We start from the raw sequence: 18536 nt of genomic DNA on the forward strand, positions 1-18536 counted from the left end.
TTTTATTTTTTGCACCGGTCCTATGTGACGATAAATTTTGACCGGTCCCTTAGTTACGGACTGATAGAACGTGAAATCGTCCAATGAAAATTATCGTTACAAACAAATGGCATTAGAATATATGGCAGTTGTCTTCCATTCAATTGATGTGTTTGAGCTTTTGACATTACAAGTGCAAGGGACTTTCCGATTGCAATTTTCCTTTGAGTTCGGTATTTTCGTTATTTTACCTAATTACATATACCAATAAAACAAATTTTCATCACAAACTCTTTAAACTTTGAAAAAATCTTTTATGTGTCTTCATTTAACGGGTTTATTCCTGTAAAAACCAAAGACCTGGTTAAACGGGTTCAAGTATACACTGTTTGGTTGCAATTATGCTTACTCAGAAATAATATATACCACACAATACTTACATTACCTTAATAAAACGAAAGACATTTCCCAATTAATCAATTTGTACAGAAGTAAATTCAAACTTATAGTACACATAATGATATGCCAGATATATCAAGGAGGTGATTACTCATTTAAAAATGATGCATGTTTCATTGAAAAAAATCAAACTTGGCATGTATCTAACAGATTGGCAGTTCCTATATTTTCAACAAAGAATATTTCTCCAAACTGGTAACCACATGCAAAAAAAAAAACATTTTTTTCAGAAAGATGTATTATACATTACTTTACAATTTTAATTAAGTTTTTCTTGAATAACACTTGCGCAAATTGTCATTCAAGTTTGGATAGTACGGACGTTTACTGAAGTAACACATATGAAAGTAAGTATTTTGATTTCGTATCAGAACAAAAAGACAGAAGATACAGGAGAAAAATTAACAACTCATAATTATAATAGAAAAAAAAGAGGTAATAAAACTAACAAAACTCTTTATTGGAAACTACAGATTGGGCAATATGATGTCCACCAATAACTGGGGTTGAGGGCTAACTCAAAAGGGGATGTCTTTAATTTCCCTAGTTGACACTCTTGATGCGATAGATATTTTGTAAGAAATTTTTCAGCAAAGCGCTTTGGACGCATGCAATTTTTCAAAGAATTCATTGTAAGAATTGCAAGCCGTAGAATACTGTATCAACTGGAAACTATAACCTCGAGTGTATCATCAGCGCAGTAGAAACTGCTTGGTCTATATGTCTTTTTGTGAATCTTTCTAACATATGACGTGGCTCTGTACTTAGACATCCCGTTGTTGTGTTTTTGTGCCAAGGTAAAGATTTATAAATATATTTTTTTGTTTTTATAGTGATTAACATTATAACACAATGTCGACTGCTGTATCCCTTTTTGACCTTTTTACCTATAATGTCTGTTAGTTTTGTTCACACATCGTTGTCAATATAATGGAATTTTATGCGAATGTCATACAAGTGAGAAGTTTAGTTAGCTGTATTACAAGGTTCTATCCGTCATTTTCTACATAAGAAAATGCCTGTACCAAGTACAGTACCAGTAGCCTGTGTTTGAGCTTTTAATTTTGCCATTTGATTAAGGACTTTCCCTGCTTAGGATTTTCCTCGAAGTTCGGTATTTTTGAGATTTTACTTATATTATCTATAACGTTTTTTCTTTAATCTTAATATTCAAAAAAATACAAGACAGAACTTTTGATACATGTCAGTTACAAAGAAAAATTGAGAAAGAAAAAAGTGTCTTTTTCATTCATTCTAAATGCGGCAGCTGCTTCATTTTTCCAAACAAAGAAATGAAAAAAAAAGAAAAAAAAATTCCGATTGTGGAAGTGAAATCACCTCCATGTTTTGGGAGTTCAGTTCTCAACTGATCCTAAATACAAATTTCTACATGTAAATTAAGATAAGAAGCAGACTTAACTAAATGCTAGGTATCACTTATTTAAATTTTATTGGACAAGATGCATCAAAATAGTCACTCAGCGTTGAACTTTTCAGGGAGATGGACTCAAAATAGAAAAATATTAAATAGTTATCAAAGGTACCATGATTATAATTTAAACCGCCAGACGTGCATTTCGTCTAAAGAAGACTCATCAGTGACGCTCAGATCAAAACACATAAATACATTGTAAATGTAATAAAGCCAAACAAGTACAAAGTTGAAAAGCATTGTGGACCCAAAACTCCAAAAAGTTTTGCAAAAACGACTTAGGTAAACTTTCCTATTAAAGTCTTTAATCAGTCTGTAAGAAAGATTTTTTATATCGTTTCTGTTTTACAAAAAAATAAAATTTAAAAATTTTGCTCGAAACACAAATTTCCTAAATTAAACATGTTATTTGAAAATGACCATATGGTTTTGCTATTTAAATCACTGAAAACAATTAATCCTTCGCTCGTAGTTTTTGTATTGAAGCATGTAGGATTAACTTTAATGCTGTAACGTGCATAGGTAATGTAAAGGAGTAGCATGTTTAAGCATATTACTGTAGGTGTATTAAGAGGATATTTACAGCTTAACTTACAGAATAAAAAGGTTTTATCTGAATTGTTATTTTTTAAGATTTTTGAATGACCATTTGATTAAACAAGAACATTTTTTTTGATATCATTTGTTTGAAGTGTTTTGGTGCTACAACAATACGAATCAACCAAGTACACGTAACTATCGTTAGACAGTTGGCAAGTCAATTACCGTCATATTTGTCTCTTTCCGATTATGGGAAACCAAGAAATAAATATGGAACATTGGTAGTATGAACTCAAGAAGAGATACAGTTTATTTGATACTATTTAATTTGAAAGGTCGACTATATATATATATATATTATATATACAACTCGTCTAAACATCAACCCAACAATGTTAGATCTGTAAATTTGCGAAATTGTTGGGTTGATGTTTAGACGAGTTGTATATACATTATGTACACAGCCATGTATCACCATCATTGATGGCGATCCGATGGATACATCTGTTGTAGAGTTGTCACTGACTCAGACGTACTTATATATTATATATATATATTTTTGTAATTATCATAAATACATCAAATAACATAATTAGAAAATTAAACCTAATCTTGATTGATATCCAATTTTTTAGATATTTACCTGTGACTTTCTTTTTGTGGCGTCGACACACACTTCGTAATTCTTTTAAGCTGTTTTTGTGTACTTAATTAATTTTAAATATTCGTTGTTATGCTGTTGCTAACATGTCGAAATATTCTACAAATGTATTATATTATTTATTTATGTATTTCTCTGTCTTGTGTGTTCTCCCATTCATTTGAACTGTATTCCTGTCATGTAATGTTGTTATTTTAGCGATATTGTTATCACCACCATCAAGGTCTTAAAATGTCATTTACCAAGTAAGAAATATGGCAGTTATCTAATAGTTTGTGTGTATGTATGCATGTTGCATTGTCGTTTATTTTATTTTTTTTAACGGCATTTGTTAAATTAATACTAAGAAACAATGAATTTGAATTCAATGAACAAATTATCGAATATCATTTGTTCCTACATGACAAATAACGATACTGTCAGTCAGATCTTCATACTGTTGAATATATCCGTCAAGGTCTGCTAATGTGGCGGTTCTTTTAGCGAGACCCTCCAACTGAAAAGATGCTGTCAGCCGCTTGATATCAATAAACTTTGGAATGGAACTATGATGGAAGATAAACTTTTTTTAATAGGGTTTTGTTTGAAAGTGGGACAATCAGTGAATGACACTTCTTTTTCCTGAATTACTGAATCCCTTGATGCTGAACTCTTTGAATTGTGATGCAAATTTTACTGGTGTTGGAATCCAGACGTTTTTGAGCATGAATCATTTTTGGATTGCTCTCCCTTCACTGCTGACCATTGGCCTCCTAATATATCTTCTTTTACTGTTAGAAGCCTATCATGTAATTTTTCAATAGTGGCACCTTTTTTCTGCAGTTTAGCATGTTTTTCATGGAAACAATTTCTAGTTCAGTTTGTTTTTCAGAGAGAACAATTATCTTATTCTGCAGCTTTTCCTCCACTGCCTGAAACACTTCTTTTGTTTGATAACTATTCCCCTCCAATTCCTTTGCTACACTCATGAGTTGACATTTTTCTATCTCAAAGTTTTCAATTATTTTCTTCTTGTCAATATCTGATGCTTGTATTTTCCCACGTAGCATTTTAAGCTCTCTTGCAAGGACTTGTTTTAGTGTTTCTATAGACTCGGGAGATGTTTCAACTTCATTCATCAAATTTAGCACATCTTTCACGATATCATTTCTAAGCCCTTGGAGATTCGTCATGAGTAACGTTTCAAAGTTTTTTGTAATTGAATGTGCATTGAAAATTTCCGATGACATATTAATCGTGCTTTCTTCTAAGATAGATAACCTCTCCCGAATCTGAGAGGATTCTGAATGTGATCATTTGGAACATTTTTCGATGGAGTTTTAAGTTTGATCTGATCTTCTTGTTGTAAAATTTCTGCATTTGTAGATACGATTTCTAAATTTGTAGATACGATTTCTAAATTTGTAGAAAGGATTTCTGAATTTTTAGAATGGATTTCATTGATTTCATTGACAGGTGCATTTTTTCGAATAGTATGGTGATTTGTGGAGGACTCAATATCAGCTTCTTCGTTTTCAAATTGAAGACTTTTTGGAGTGGTCATTTCAGAACTGGATGACAAGTTTTCAACTATTTGTAATGTTTTTTTCAAATTCATTTGAGCACCACTGTTTCAAGGATTTCCCTTGGGTCATTATTTCACCAGTGGCCAGGTACACGATAACTTTGTACATTAATGTATCCCCTTCATAATCCCCAATACTTTCGGAAGAGTGTACTTCAAACTCTGTTCTTTCTCTTATACCTTGTGTAGTGGGGTCATGCCATTCTACTTTTACTGAGTGGTTATTCTTGTTATCTATGATAAGCAATGGTCCTAATGCGTGGAGCCAGAAATGCATTCTTTCACGACATGTTGTAAATAGTGTGCAATATGCACCTTTCCTACATAATGTAAGGTCTATTTTTTCGAATGGTATAAGTGTTTTAATAAGTTGTCTTTTGTGCCTTCTTATAAGGTGCTGATGGTAAGGTATATATATTTTTTTTCAATTCAGATAATTGGTACCGGTTTTCATAATTCATCGCCATTTTCTTGGTTTACAAATTGATATATATATATATATAAATAGCTTGTTGTCTACTGATTAATCCCATCAGTGATGTCGGAATCTTGTGATATTTAAAATGATATTGCATTAAGTTTGTTTCTGTTGATTATCCCTTGTAATGTTTGCTTAATAAACATTATTATATGTAAAGTTTCTGCTTACAAAAATAACGTGTAGCCGATGTTTTCACCGGAAGTCCACTAGAAACCATGGTTTTGGTAGTTTTTGTTACTGATTGTATTATTTGTTGGTACATTGTTGTTCTTTTTTAAAAAGGTCACTTTCCATTTAGCACAAAATGTAAGGACTTTTTCGAATTTCCTGGTTGTTAACACTGTTGCAGCTCTTCAAATGTTCAAGAATTAACTAGTCCCACCATATTTATGTATAACTGACATATATATACAATGATTATATTGTATTGTTTATTGTACTTGTTATATTTGATTTGATTTTATTTTAATTTTTTTGTTTTGTTTTCATTTTTTATCTAGTCAATTGTCTTAAATTTTTCTGGTCATAATTTGTTCTCTCTCGTTTTTGTTTTTGTTTTTTGTTTTTTTTTTCAAAATTCAAAGGATACACATTAAAAAAAAGATAAAATGAATCCCTCATTTAAGTAAATTTTCAACTTGGTCAAGTTATTGTTTCAAAAAAAAATTGTTTTTCAACTCTGAAGGTTTTCTGTTGAATCCCTTATAATTCAAAGAATGTTAAAAAACAATTAGTTGTATGGAATGTTCATGGTTTGTTTTACATGGAAGATGGTAAGAGATATTGCAAACTTAATGACCCTGATTTTTTGTGAAACTATAAATTCTGATATTATATCCCTATTAGAAACAAAGGCTGATAAGGAAGAAAATATATGTCTGAAAGGTTATACCTTATTAAAATAGGTTGCTCGCCCCAGGAAAGGAAAAGCTATTCATGGAGGCATTGCTTTATATGCCAGAACTAATGTTTGTAAAGGAATTACTTTAATCAAAAGTAATTGCTCTGAATTTTTGTGGGCAAAACTAAGTAAAAGACTATCATTATGGGGGATCTAAATACACATATTAATGAAAACGATTTGGATTTTATTTCATGTGATCATGTTAAAAGTTTATAAGATATACTTCTAAATTCATATTTGGCAGATAATGTACATTATCGCTATTTTGTGCATTTTTCCTTTGATCTTTTTTTGTGATAATTTTCATAACATGCTTCTCGCTTAAGATGGAAAAATTATCGCTAGAAACTAAGGAGGCCACGTGGCGTTGCTAACGAAATTGACATGAAATTGACAACGTCGTCATAGGTAAAATAGCGATAAACAGATTATCATTGGTCATCTCAACTCGATTGCTTTTCTCACTTTCGCTGTACCAGCTCAAGCGAGAAAATCAATCTCGTTGAGATGATCAACGATAATCTATAATTATAGGAGATATTATACTAAAAGGAATACTAATACTGATGAATACGGAAAACGTGTATTAGAGCTTTGCATATCATCTAGAAGCCGAATTCTAAATGGAAGAACTTTAGGGGATACATTAGGTAAACCCACTTCCCATCAATATAATTGTAGTGTTGTTGTTGATTATTGTATTGTTAGTAATAATATGTTTAAAAATGTATGTTTTTTTTTTACTGTAAAGGATTTTACCGTCCACTTTATTCACTGTCCTATAAATGTATTTTTATCTTTAAATTATTTTCAAGTACAACAAAAAGTTGGGAGACCAATACCTAGGGGTTAACATTGGACCAATGCGGTTCAAACATGTTATACAGAGATAATGTTATCAAAGGAAGTTGAATCTAATGTACAATCATTCTTAGGTAAAGACAGAGTACCACAAAGAAATGGGGTGGATGAAGCCACCGAGGATTTACAGATATTTTTCACAACATTCTCGATAAGCTAAGAAATTTAAATCTTCCCAAGGGAAACAGGTTTAAATAACAAAAAAATGTAAACGAAAGAAATCTATTTTAGGGTTTGACAGTGAGTGCGAATCAATGTTTCGTATTTAAATCCAATCTTCCCGTTCACTCTCTAAGGGTTATGTAAATGAAGAAAAGTTGAAGAATTACTATGGGCTAAAAAGCAGTTAAAAAACTAGTACGAACAGTATAAAGCAAAGATGCTTAATTCCTTACTGGAATTAGAAGACAAAAACCCCAAAGCTTATTGGGATATTATTAATAAATTTCAATATTCTGACAAGGATATCAGTGATCAGAGTTCCAATATTCCCTCTGATGAATTGTATAATTATTTTAATAAACTATTAAATGTAGATTGTAGTAAAGAACAGGATGATTTTCCTACAAGGTATAATGTTTTTCTTGATTATGACATAAATATGCAGGGAGTATTGAAAGCTATAAAAAGTTTAAAGAATAACACAAATGAAGGTTTTGACTGTATAAGCAATAAGATGAGTGTGAATAAGTTGTACTGGCAAACTTTTTAATATCATTTTGAAATCAACTTTATTTCCTAGTAGTTGGACAGAAAGTATGATTAAACCTCTTTTTAAATCGGGAGACGTTAGATATCCAATTAACTACAGAATTATAGCAATATCTAGCTGTTTAAATAAGTTGTTTGTAAAAATCTTATGCAACAGATTTGATTTTTTTTGTAACTGAGAACAACATACTATGTAAAAATAAAATAGGCTTCAGAAAAGCTAATAGAACAATTGATCATGTTTATTCAATAAAATCTATTATGGATAAAATGTTTAGGGCCAAAAAATACCTATATTGTTGTTTTGTTGATTGTAGCCTTTGACACAGCCCGGGACTTTCCAGGATATCTTGATAAGAAGTGTGATCCAGTAGATATAGGGAATACAAGCTTTAATTGTTTAATGTATGCAGATGACATAATTTTAATGTCTCAAACCAAAGAAGGGCTAAAAACTGTTTATCCTCATTGGAACTTTATTGTCAAAAATGGCAATTATCATTGAATATAGAAAAATCTCAAAAAATAATATTAAATAAATCAGGTAAATTATTGAAAGACTGTATTTTTTTTTATTTTGAGCAAAATCTTATCGTGCTTGCATTTCCTATCATGATTTTCTTGATAGAGGTTTGCTGCTCACAAGGAAGCTATTAAACCAAGAGTTCCAAATGGTGAAGTTGAAATCATCCCTTCGTAAATTTTACGGACGCCATCACGAGTTGGTTGACCGTTATGGAATAACCGTTTCACAAATGATATCGGATATGTTCCTTACGTCGTAACTACAATCCCCTTCCCTTTCATGAATATGTCCTACCGAATAAGACTATTTACCGGATTTGTAATCACTTAAGCTACACGACGGGTGCCACATGTGGAGCAGGATCTGCTTACCCTTCCGGAGCACCTGAGATCACCCCTAGTTTTTGGTGGGGTTCGTGTTGTTTATTCTTTAGTTTTCTATGTTGTGTCGTGTGTACTATTGTTTTTCTGTTTGTCTTTTTTATTTTTAGCCATGGCGTTGTCAGTTTGTTTTAGATTTATGAGTTTGACTGTCCCTTTGGTATCTTTCGTCCCTCTTTTATCAAAAGTGTTCAAGAGTATAAATACCTAGGTATTGTAATGAGAACATTGGTTCTTTCAGTACTGCAGTTGAAGATCTTAGTAAGAAAGCACTTAAAGTAATTTTCATGATTAAACGTAAATTTCATTGTACACATAATAATACACATTTGCTCTTAAAATTTTTTGACTCCTGTGTTAAACCAGTCCTTCTTTTTGGAAATGAATTGTGGGGTCCGTACATTCTTAACCTGGACAAAAGATTCACACAAGGTTCAAATGATGATCTAGAAAAAACTTTTTTTAGTTTTGCACCTGAAAAGGTTTACATTCGATATTGTAAATGTAGATATGCTTCTAATATTGCCAGTATGGCAGAACTTGGTCGTTATCCAATCTCTATATTTGTTATTTTGCAATCTCTTAAATACTGGCTATATTTGTATAAAGACCCTATTTTTAATTTTTCAAAATTAGCATATAAGTCAATCGAAGATGTTGGTTGTAACTTTCCATGTACCTTCAATAAACACATTTTTCAGTTTCTAAAATTCATTCGTTTTGACCATGTTTGGAATAATTAAGGAACTATGTAAGAAGGAAAACGTGTGTCTGCAGTGAAAAAGATAGTACAAGAAAGATATGGAAATTATTTTTTCTCATGTTTGTCAGGTGAAAAGCAAAACAAACTACGCACATATTACAAGTTATAAAATGAATATAAAACTGAGACTTATACAAAGTTAAATATCTCAAAACAATATATAAGACAGTTATGTAAATTAAGAATTTCTTACCACAATTTACAAATTGAAAAAGGCAGATATAATAATACGCCTTTTGGATAAAAAAATATGCAAACATTGTAGCGATAACAAAATTGAAGATGAGTTTCATTTTATATGTGAATGCAACCTCTATCAAGACGAGAGGGAAAAGTTTTATGACGAGATTGTTAATATTATACCATGTTTTTGTAATTCAGATAATTTTGATAAATTCAAATATTTAACGAACTGTTCGGAGATTAATGTTCTCATCAGATTTCTTATATATATAAACGCCTAAAAAGTGTACATAACAACACCAATGATATAAAAAGGAACTATAAATGTAATTATTTATAAATATTTCGGATAACAGATATCCTTCGTCAGTCAGATTCTGATGTTAAATGAATCATCTTTAAGTCTTCTTAGATGAAACTTTTACTAAATCTTGAAATTTATACAATAAAAAAGGCAAACCGAACATCAGTTAAGACGCTTGCACCATTCTAAAAATTTGTTGAATATGACATAGGTTATATGACTAATTACATCAGAGAGTTCACAAATATGCTTTAGATAAAAATAATAATGTGCGATGTGAACTAGCACAATTTTAAAGCTTTAACGGTGTCGATATTATGATGTTACAAGAAAGATTGCGTCAATAAGAATTCCAAATAAACAGCACTGAACGGTCTAAATTTCTAAATATTTCAGATTTGACAACTGTAGTGTAGTTACATTAGAGTCTGCGATGTTTAAAACAAACGGCCGTTAAAATATAATAACAAATTTTGACTAAAGTAAAATAGTTGGACGTGGCTTGGTACTTATACATCCCTCAAAACATTAAGCAATTTAAATTGTTATATTCAACCGATTTATTTTAGAGATGAGTAAGGTAAAGAAATAGAAACGGAGACTGTAATAATAAGTAATATAACCCAGATGTGAAGCACTGCATGGTTTCGAACTACATCTTTTCATTTATCCCATTTGGTGCCAAAGTTGTTAATTTTCTAATCCAAAATCTTTCCCGAGTAAGTCTATCCTCCCTAGACCAAGCAGAGTTGTGGTCAATGATAGTAATGGTCAGTCGATTGAGGTCTGCCTTAGTGTGACCAGGGGATCTCAAATGTCGACTAAGAGGGAGGTCTGGCTTGCATTGGTAGTCGCTACGATGACCGTTCATTCGTTTGTGAAACGGCTGTTCTGACTCGCCTACATACTGTTTACCACATTTACACTGTAGGAGATACACAACATTTGTAGTCTTGCAATTAACATTGCAAAATATGGTGTATTCTGTACCAGTGGAGTGACTGTTAAAAGTCTGGGTATCCAGTATTTGTTTGCAAGTCAGACATCGTTTGTTTCCACAACCCTTACAAGAGCCCACTGACGAAGAGCCTGCTTGAGAGGATAACTCAGCAAGTCTTTAAGGCTTTTGGGCCTGCGGAAAGCCAGTACAGGTGGCTCGGGAAAGATCTTGGATAGTTTAGGATGATTTTCGATATCTTTCCAACTTTCGCGGATAAGGTGAGACAAGTTGTCAAATTTTGGATTGTAAGTCAACACAAAAGGCACCCTCCTGTTGACCTTTTTGACTTTATATTGTAAAAGTTCATCTCGGCTGATGTTGCTAGCACGAGAAAAACCTTTATCAATGTCTTTCCTTTTGTAGCCTCGATGTTTTAGGTGACCGCGAAGTTCTTGTAGTCGTTTTTTGGCAACATCGTTGGTGGAGCAAATCCTTTTTATTCGTATGGCCTGGCTGTAGGGAATGCTCTTGGTGCAATGTTTAGGGTGACAACTTGAAGGAGACAGATATTGATGTTTGTCTGTGGGCTTGCAATACAGATCTGTAAATATGTTTCCATCCCTCACTTGCGTTGTAGTGTCAAGAAATGTTATCTTAGAGTCAGAGATTTCATATGTGAATTTTATTGAGGGATGGGCATCGTTGGCATGTTGAATAAACAAATCTAGTTCTTGTTCAGTATTATCCCACTTCATGTCAATATCGTCAATAAATCGGAACCAAGAGAGGGGTTGATAAAGAAAAGAATTGAGAATTCTCTGTTCTAATTTCCCCATAAAAATATTGGCATAAGACGGGGCCATCTTTGTTCCCATTGCTGTTCCATTAACTTGGAGAAAGTGTTCACCATTGAATGTGAAGTTATTGCATTTTAAAACCAAAATTAGAAGCTGGATGAGACATTCAGTTGGTGGATGTAAGGTGTTACGAGAGTTCCAGACTTCCCTACAGGCTTATATATATATATATATAACTCGTCTAAACATCAACCCAACAATGTTAGATCTGTAAATTTGCTTTCGCAAATTTTTGGTTCTTCCCTCGCCGGGATTCGAACCCATGCTACTGTGATATCGTGACACCAAATCGCCTGCACTGCAGCCGTCCCGCTAGACAACACGACCACCTGGGCTCTCAAAAAAGAGCTTTCGCTGGACATGTGTTACCTTTCCTCGTCAGTTTTAATCTAGCGGCGTACTACAGTACATGATATATAAGGCATGCAGATGTTATTGTTACAGATCAGCTAAATTATCTATAGTAAAGGATCCTACAAATTAATGTAATATACAGTCACAGAAAATAATTATATTTATAAGTACGTCTGAGTCAGTGACAACTCTACAACAGACGTATGCATCGGATCGCCATCAATGATGGTGATACATGGCTGTGTACATAATGTATATACAACTCGTCTAAACATCAACCCAACAATATTAGATCTGTAAATTTGCTTTCGCAAATTTTTGGTTCTTCCCTCGCCGGGATTCGAATCCATGCTACTGTGATATCGTGACACCAAATCGCCTGCACTGCAGCCGTCCCGCTAGACCACACGACCACCTGGGCTATCAAAAAAGAGCTTTCGCTGGACATGTGTTACCTTTCCTCGTCAGTTTTAATCTAGCGGCGTACTACAGTACATGATATATAAGGCATGAAGATGTTATTGTTACAGATCAGCTAAATTATCTATAGTAAAGGATCCTACAAATTAATGTAATATACAGTCACAGAAAATAATTATATTTATAAGTACGTCTGAGTCAGTGACAACTCTACAACAGATGTATCCATCGGATCGCCATCAATGATGGTGATGCATGGCTGTGTACATAATGTATATACAACTCGTCTAAACATCAACCCAACAATGTTAGATCTGTAAATTTGCTTTCGCAAATTTTTGGTTCTTCCCTCGCCGGGATTCGAACCAACTTATATATATATAAGACAAATGTATTTTGATTAGACATTCATCAGTGGGAATAATTGCATAATATTGAAGTGTGAGTTTTGTCTATTGCTTGTTATAAGTGTCACAATTGTTGGCGCCGGTATGTTTTATTGTTGTTTTGTTTTGTATATGTTTTTAAATGTGTTCATGTGTTTCAGCAATGATCCTTTTGTACTGGATTTCATACTGAATAAAATTAGTTAGTTAGTTAGTTACAAACAAATTATAGGAGCGCCTATGGGTGGTATATTTTCTCCGACATTCACAGATTAACATCTGTCTGTACTATTAATTAATATCTTAGATAAGTTCCAATGGAGAGAAAACATCAAATTACACTGTCAATACAGAGATAACGAATTTATGGTCTTCACAGGCAAATTAAAACAGGTTGAAGATTTCTTTAACATAGCGAACAAAATTGACCCTCTACTTAAATTCACATTTGAGGCTTCTAGTTCTAGTATGACATATTTAGATACCAAAGTGTACAAAGGTAAAAGATTCCATAATAACAACATCCTTGATGTTAAATCACATATTAAAAAACTGAAACGTATCAATATTTACCAATCACTGGTGCACATCCGAAACACACATTCACAAGTATTACAGTGTGTGATTCTATACGTCATATTAGAAATAATAGTGACATCAATGAGTTAGATAGACATTTAACTAACTTGCAAGATAAGTTAGTTGAAAGAGGATACTGTAAAAATGAAACAGAGAATGTTATTAGAAACGTTAAAAATACCACAAGCATAAAAAACAACTTTATTGAAGGCCGATAGGACAAAGAATGTTCCACTCACTCTCATTACTAAATATAATCCAATGGTAAAAAAACCTTAGTAAGGTTATAAGAAAAAATTAGAACAATCTACAAAAAGACAAACAATGTAGTGAAATCTTCACCCAAGTGCCTATCATAGCGTATAAACGTAACAAACATATCAAAGAATACCTTGCTAAATCAAGGAAATAGTTGGGAGACTTTTGAAAAGGGACCCATGCTTTAATAGTATAAGCAAAAAATCCCGAAACACTGTTAATTATTATCTCATTTATAGGCAACAATGACATATACATGAAATTAAAAAAAAAACAAGGTAAAGTCTTGAGATTAATTACATATGTTGGTTGAAGAAACCGCATTTAATTATGACTCGACACATATATTATACCCGATACATATAGAAACATTGCGACAAAGTTAGTATGACATTTGGTCCAGTGATTTCAGGAGAAATATTTGTTTCCAAAACATTTACGATACAGACCCTAATTGATGGCAAAAGCGCACTCGAATCTTTGATGGGAAGAATGACTGTGTGGTTTATAGAAATGTCATCATTATATAGAGGACTCATTTCTATTAATATTTATAGTTATCTTTTTCAGAATAGAATCAGCACTGGCACACCTCTTACTTATTGGGATTCCACCATTGATCATGAAATGGAAGATAGTACACAATCAGTTCTATGGACTGCAAAGTATTTTGGTAATAGATTTGGGACGGTGAAAACTGGTTCATTTGCCAATTTTGACACCCCTCTAGGAAAACTTTATCGAAATATTGGTAGTGATGGTTGCTTGTTTAGCAAATCTCGAGTCAATATAATTTTGTCACGATCAAGATTTCAACAAACTTCTAAACTATTTGCTGATATCGGTGCTTCTGTCGAGGGACAACATAACAGTAAACATATTTGGGTTGATGGTGTGATAAATAACTTAAAAGTAAGTCCCCGTGACCCAGTCTTTTTCTGTATTCATAGTATGGTCGACTTTGTCTGGGAATTGTTTAGGAAACAACAAATAATTCAAGGTATTGATCCTACTACCGATTACATTTTAGCACCAACTGATCCAAGAGCTAGTTTTTAAAATACAATCGATGTATCTGTAGGGCTGAGAGGATATTACAACATTGATGGTTATTCTTAACGAAGAGCAGACATGGTTCAGTACCAACCTCATCCACATTGTCCAACATGTGCAGATAGTCAAGAGTTGTATTGTGACCAGAGTAAAGGCCTATGTCTTACCAGACGTAAGGATTCAAACGAGTATGCTGGACAACAGTTAGAGGCTGTGGATATGGCATATAGCAATAGAATAAACAATAATGGACCAAAAAATATATCTTGTCCGATTTACGGGAGAGACATTCGTGTTCGTATGGATTCAGGTACCGTAGATTATAATAACATATCGATAACTGCTAGCTTGGAAGGTCACCATCAATGGACGCTGGTACCGATATAATGGCAAACTCTCCATTGAGTTTAGGTGATGAAAAAAGAATCAACGATAATATTAGACTTGTAAGACCACAGTTTCATCGTTATATCTCGGCTTTTTAAAATCTAGGTCCAAGATTAGCCTTCAAAGATACTGCTACTCGAAGGAAGACCGGTACACTTAAATGTCCATCAACCAATTGGATTGAATAGACACTTTGGTGGAATCAAATTTCCAAACTATTGAATATATAGAAACATATTATTTTGTAGGGTTTCAGTAAACATGAATAAAACACATAATCTTGTATTATCAATTGTTTTATATCGCTATATATAGTTTTTTCTTTCAAAATCGTTAACTCTGGACGATACAAATTTTAAGTGAAATTTGATTTTAAGTACCCATTCACGTCAACATGTAGTTTGTCCATCTGATGAGTTAAGCCTTTTTCAACTGATTTTTTATAGTTCGTTCTTATGTCGTACTGTTATACCACTCTCCCAGGTTAGAAGGGGGGATACCGCAAACATGTCTATTCCCGCCACATTATTTGTAAGTCAGGAGCCTGTAATTCGGTGATTGTCGTTTGTTTATGTGTTAACATACTAGTTTTTCGTTAATTTTTTGTACATAAATGAGACCGTTAGTTTTCTCTTTTAAATTTGTTTTACATTGTCATTTCGGACCTTTTATAGCTGACTATGCGGTATGGGCTTTGCTCATTGTTGAAGGTCGTACGATGACCTATAGTTGATAATTTTTGTGTCATTTTGGTCTCTTGTGGAAAGTTGTCTAATTGGCAATCATACCACATCTTCTTTTTTATATAAGATAATAACAAATGTCAAGTCATTATTCATTCCGACTAAAATGCAACCTAAAATTGTCAAAACATCATATTATTTGATAGTAAGTAAATAAACTCATCATAGATGCGATTTCGTTTACAAAACACTCATCAGTGACGCTCAAATTAAAAAAAAGTTAAAATGCCTAAAACAAGTACGAAGTCAAAGAGCATTGAGGACCAAAACTTCCTAAAAGTTTTGCCAAATACAGCTAATATAATCTATTCATGCGGTAGAAAAACCGATGTATTTCAAAATTAAACGTTTTGTGAACAGTATTGTGTGTTTTTGATAAATTGCGTGTGTTATGCAGTAAAACACCATTCTCCTCTTGTGTTTTAACAATATTTTTTTTCAAATAAATTGAATTGGATTGGGCAACAGGCATAGCCTATGTAATCCCTCTCTACAAAACAAGGTTTAATATATTACATTCAAACAAAGCAACACATACACAAACATAATGACAAAACAGAAATAATTTTTCAAAAATACCTCTTAGTAGATGTAAACACAAGAAAACGCCTTTAACATGTTAAATTTGACAATTTAACTATAGACACAAACAATGTGATGTTCTCTAATGTACCACTACGATAAACGGACTTTATGGGATATCAAATTATTAATGCAAAGAGTTTAAATAACACTTTTCAGTAGGAAGTCAAATGAAAAAGAACACTAGAAAATCATTCTTCTTATGAAAAAGTCGAGAAAATTATAGCAAAATAATACTGATTACGACAAAGATCAATGTTATTTCAAAACACTAAGTGTACATTTTTAAGAAATTGAATTGTTAAGCCCTAATACGGATAGTAGTTATCAAAGGTACCAGGATTATAATTTAGTACGCCAGACGCGCGTTTCGTCTATATAAGACTCATCAGTGACGCTCATATCAAAATATTATAAAGTCAAAAAAGTACAAAGTTGAAGAGCATTGAGGATAAACCAGCATGTTACATACTGAAAACGTTCCACTGTCGATATAAATCAATAGTTAATATTCCTTTCGAACATGGTCAATACGGAAAAAAGCTGTATTGGCCCATGGGCTTATACAGGACATTGACTTCCGGTTTTTAATTTTCTTATAATACTTTAATAAAAGTGTTATGAACTGGCTGTTTCTGTATTGACCCTGATTTGGATTCTCGATCAGCTGTATAAGCCCTCGACCCTTCGAGTCTCGGGTCCAATACAGCTAACCTCATATCTATAAGAGGGCCAATACAGAAACAGCCAGTTGATAACACTATAATATACGATGTTTTATGTTATCAAGATAATCCCATTAGCAGTAGTTTATGAAATCTAAAACAATGTAAATCTTCGATGCATATTGACAAAAACAAAAATTGAAAAAAAAATTATGTACATACAAAACCCAAAGAACGTTCTAGTCATTATTTTTTGGAGTGTGCCACAAAGTCATTTATTTAGCTTGTTACAATTTCCTACAATATACTAGGGTGGATAGTTATTTTTATATTGATTTTCACATCTAAGATTTCGATGACGCCGGTCTGCTCTTGTCACGTGAATATTCAATATACAAATGTTGTCCTTGCCAAGGAATTTCTTTTTGTCCCGGCCGATAAAGCTGCTAACAATATCATTATTGTTTGACGTAAATTTTACATTGAGGTTCTATAAAAAGAAATCACCAATCAACTGACTCCATTTTCAGAAAACGACATCTGTAACAAACATAAACTTTTAGCTACCGCTTTACAAGCAGAACCAAAAACAATGAAAGTCCCAACTATGTATTAGCTTCCCAAACTACACAAAACACCTTACAAATATAGATTTATTTTGTCTTCAAGCCATTGTTTCACTACTAAATTATCTATTCTTCTTACCAGTCCACTTGGTACAATCAAAAACCTGATAATAAATTGTTCAAATAAGGCCTTCGAAAATAGTGGAATTAATTACTTTTGGAGTGTCAAAAACTCGTTGGAAGTTCTTGATAAATTGCATGCTGATATTGGTGATTTTGAATCTGTTCAAAGTTTTGATTTTTCTACCCTCTAAACACATTGCCTCACATTCTCATTAAGAAAAAAATCATACACCTAATTAAATGGGCATTTAAAAAGTCAGAATGTGAATATATATGTTCAAACTCTTTAAGGTCATTTTTTAGTAGCAATAAACAAAAAAAAAATATGTCAATTGGACATGCTTTGATACTATATCTGCCCTTGAATTTTTACTAGATAACATTTTTGTTCGCCTTGGAGATTCCGTATATCGTCAGGTTATCGGAATTCCAATGGGGACTAACTGTGCACCACTTATTGCGGACCTGTTTTTGTATTGCTATGAGTTACAATTTATGACAAAAATCAGAAGAGACCCATCGAAACAACATCTGATACACAAATTTAATAATACTTTTAGATATTTGGATGATATTTTGGCTCTCAATAATGACGACTTCAGTATGTATACTAAAGAAATTTATCCTGTTGAACTTAATTTGAATAAAGCTAACACTAACAATGACCACTGCCCTTTCCTCGATCGTGATATATATATATCATTAACGGAAAGCTTAATGCTAAAATTTATGATAAAAGAGATGATTTCTCATTTCCTGTCGTTAATTATCCATTTTTAGATGGTGACGTTCCATTGTCACCATCTTACGGTGTTTATATATCTCAACTTGTACGATTCGCTCGTGTATGTAACAATGTTTTAGATCTTAACGAG

General features: G+C 32.6%; 1 protein-coding gene and 1 pseudogene across 1 annotated transcript in view; both read left to right on the top strand.

The window, feature by feature from the left end:
* The first annotated feature begins 750 nt into the window (after positions 1 to 750).
* The window catches only part of LOC143063411 (tyrosinase-like protein), a 36415-nt gene continuing 18629 nt past the window's right edge, over positions 751 to 18536 (top strand). The window contains exon 1 of the mRNA XM_076235550.1: positions 751 to 785. Within this exon, the coding sequence (XP_076091665.1) occupies positions 780 to 785 (6 nt within the window). The 5' untranslated portion in view covers positions 751 to 779. The remainder of the gene's footprint in view (positions 786 to 18536) is intronic.
* Positions 14035 to 15219, top strand: LOC143061934 (tyrosinase-like protein 2; annotated as a pseudogene).

Source organism: Mytilus galloprovincialis, chromosome 2 (assembly GCF_965363235.1).
Source record: "Mytilus galloprovincialis chromosome 2, xbMytGall1.hap1.1, whole genome shotgun sequence".
Classification (NCBI taxonomy): Eukaryota; Metazoa; Mollusca; class Bivalvia; order Mytilida; family Mytilidae; genus Mytilus; species Mytilus galloprovincialis.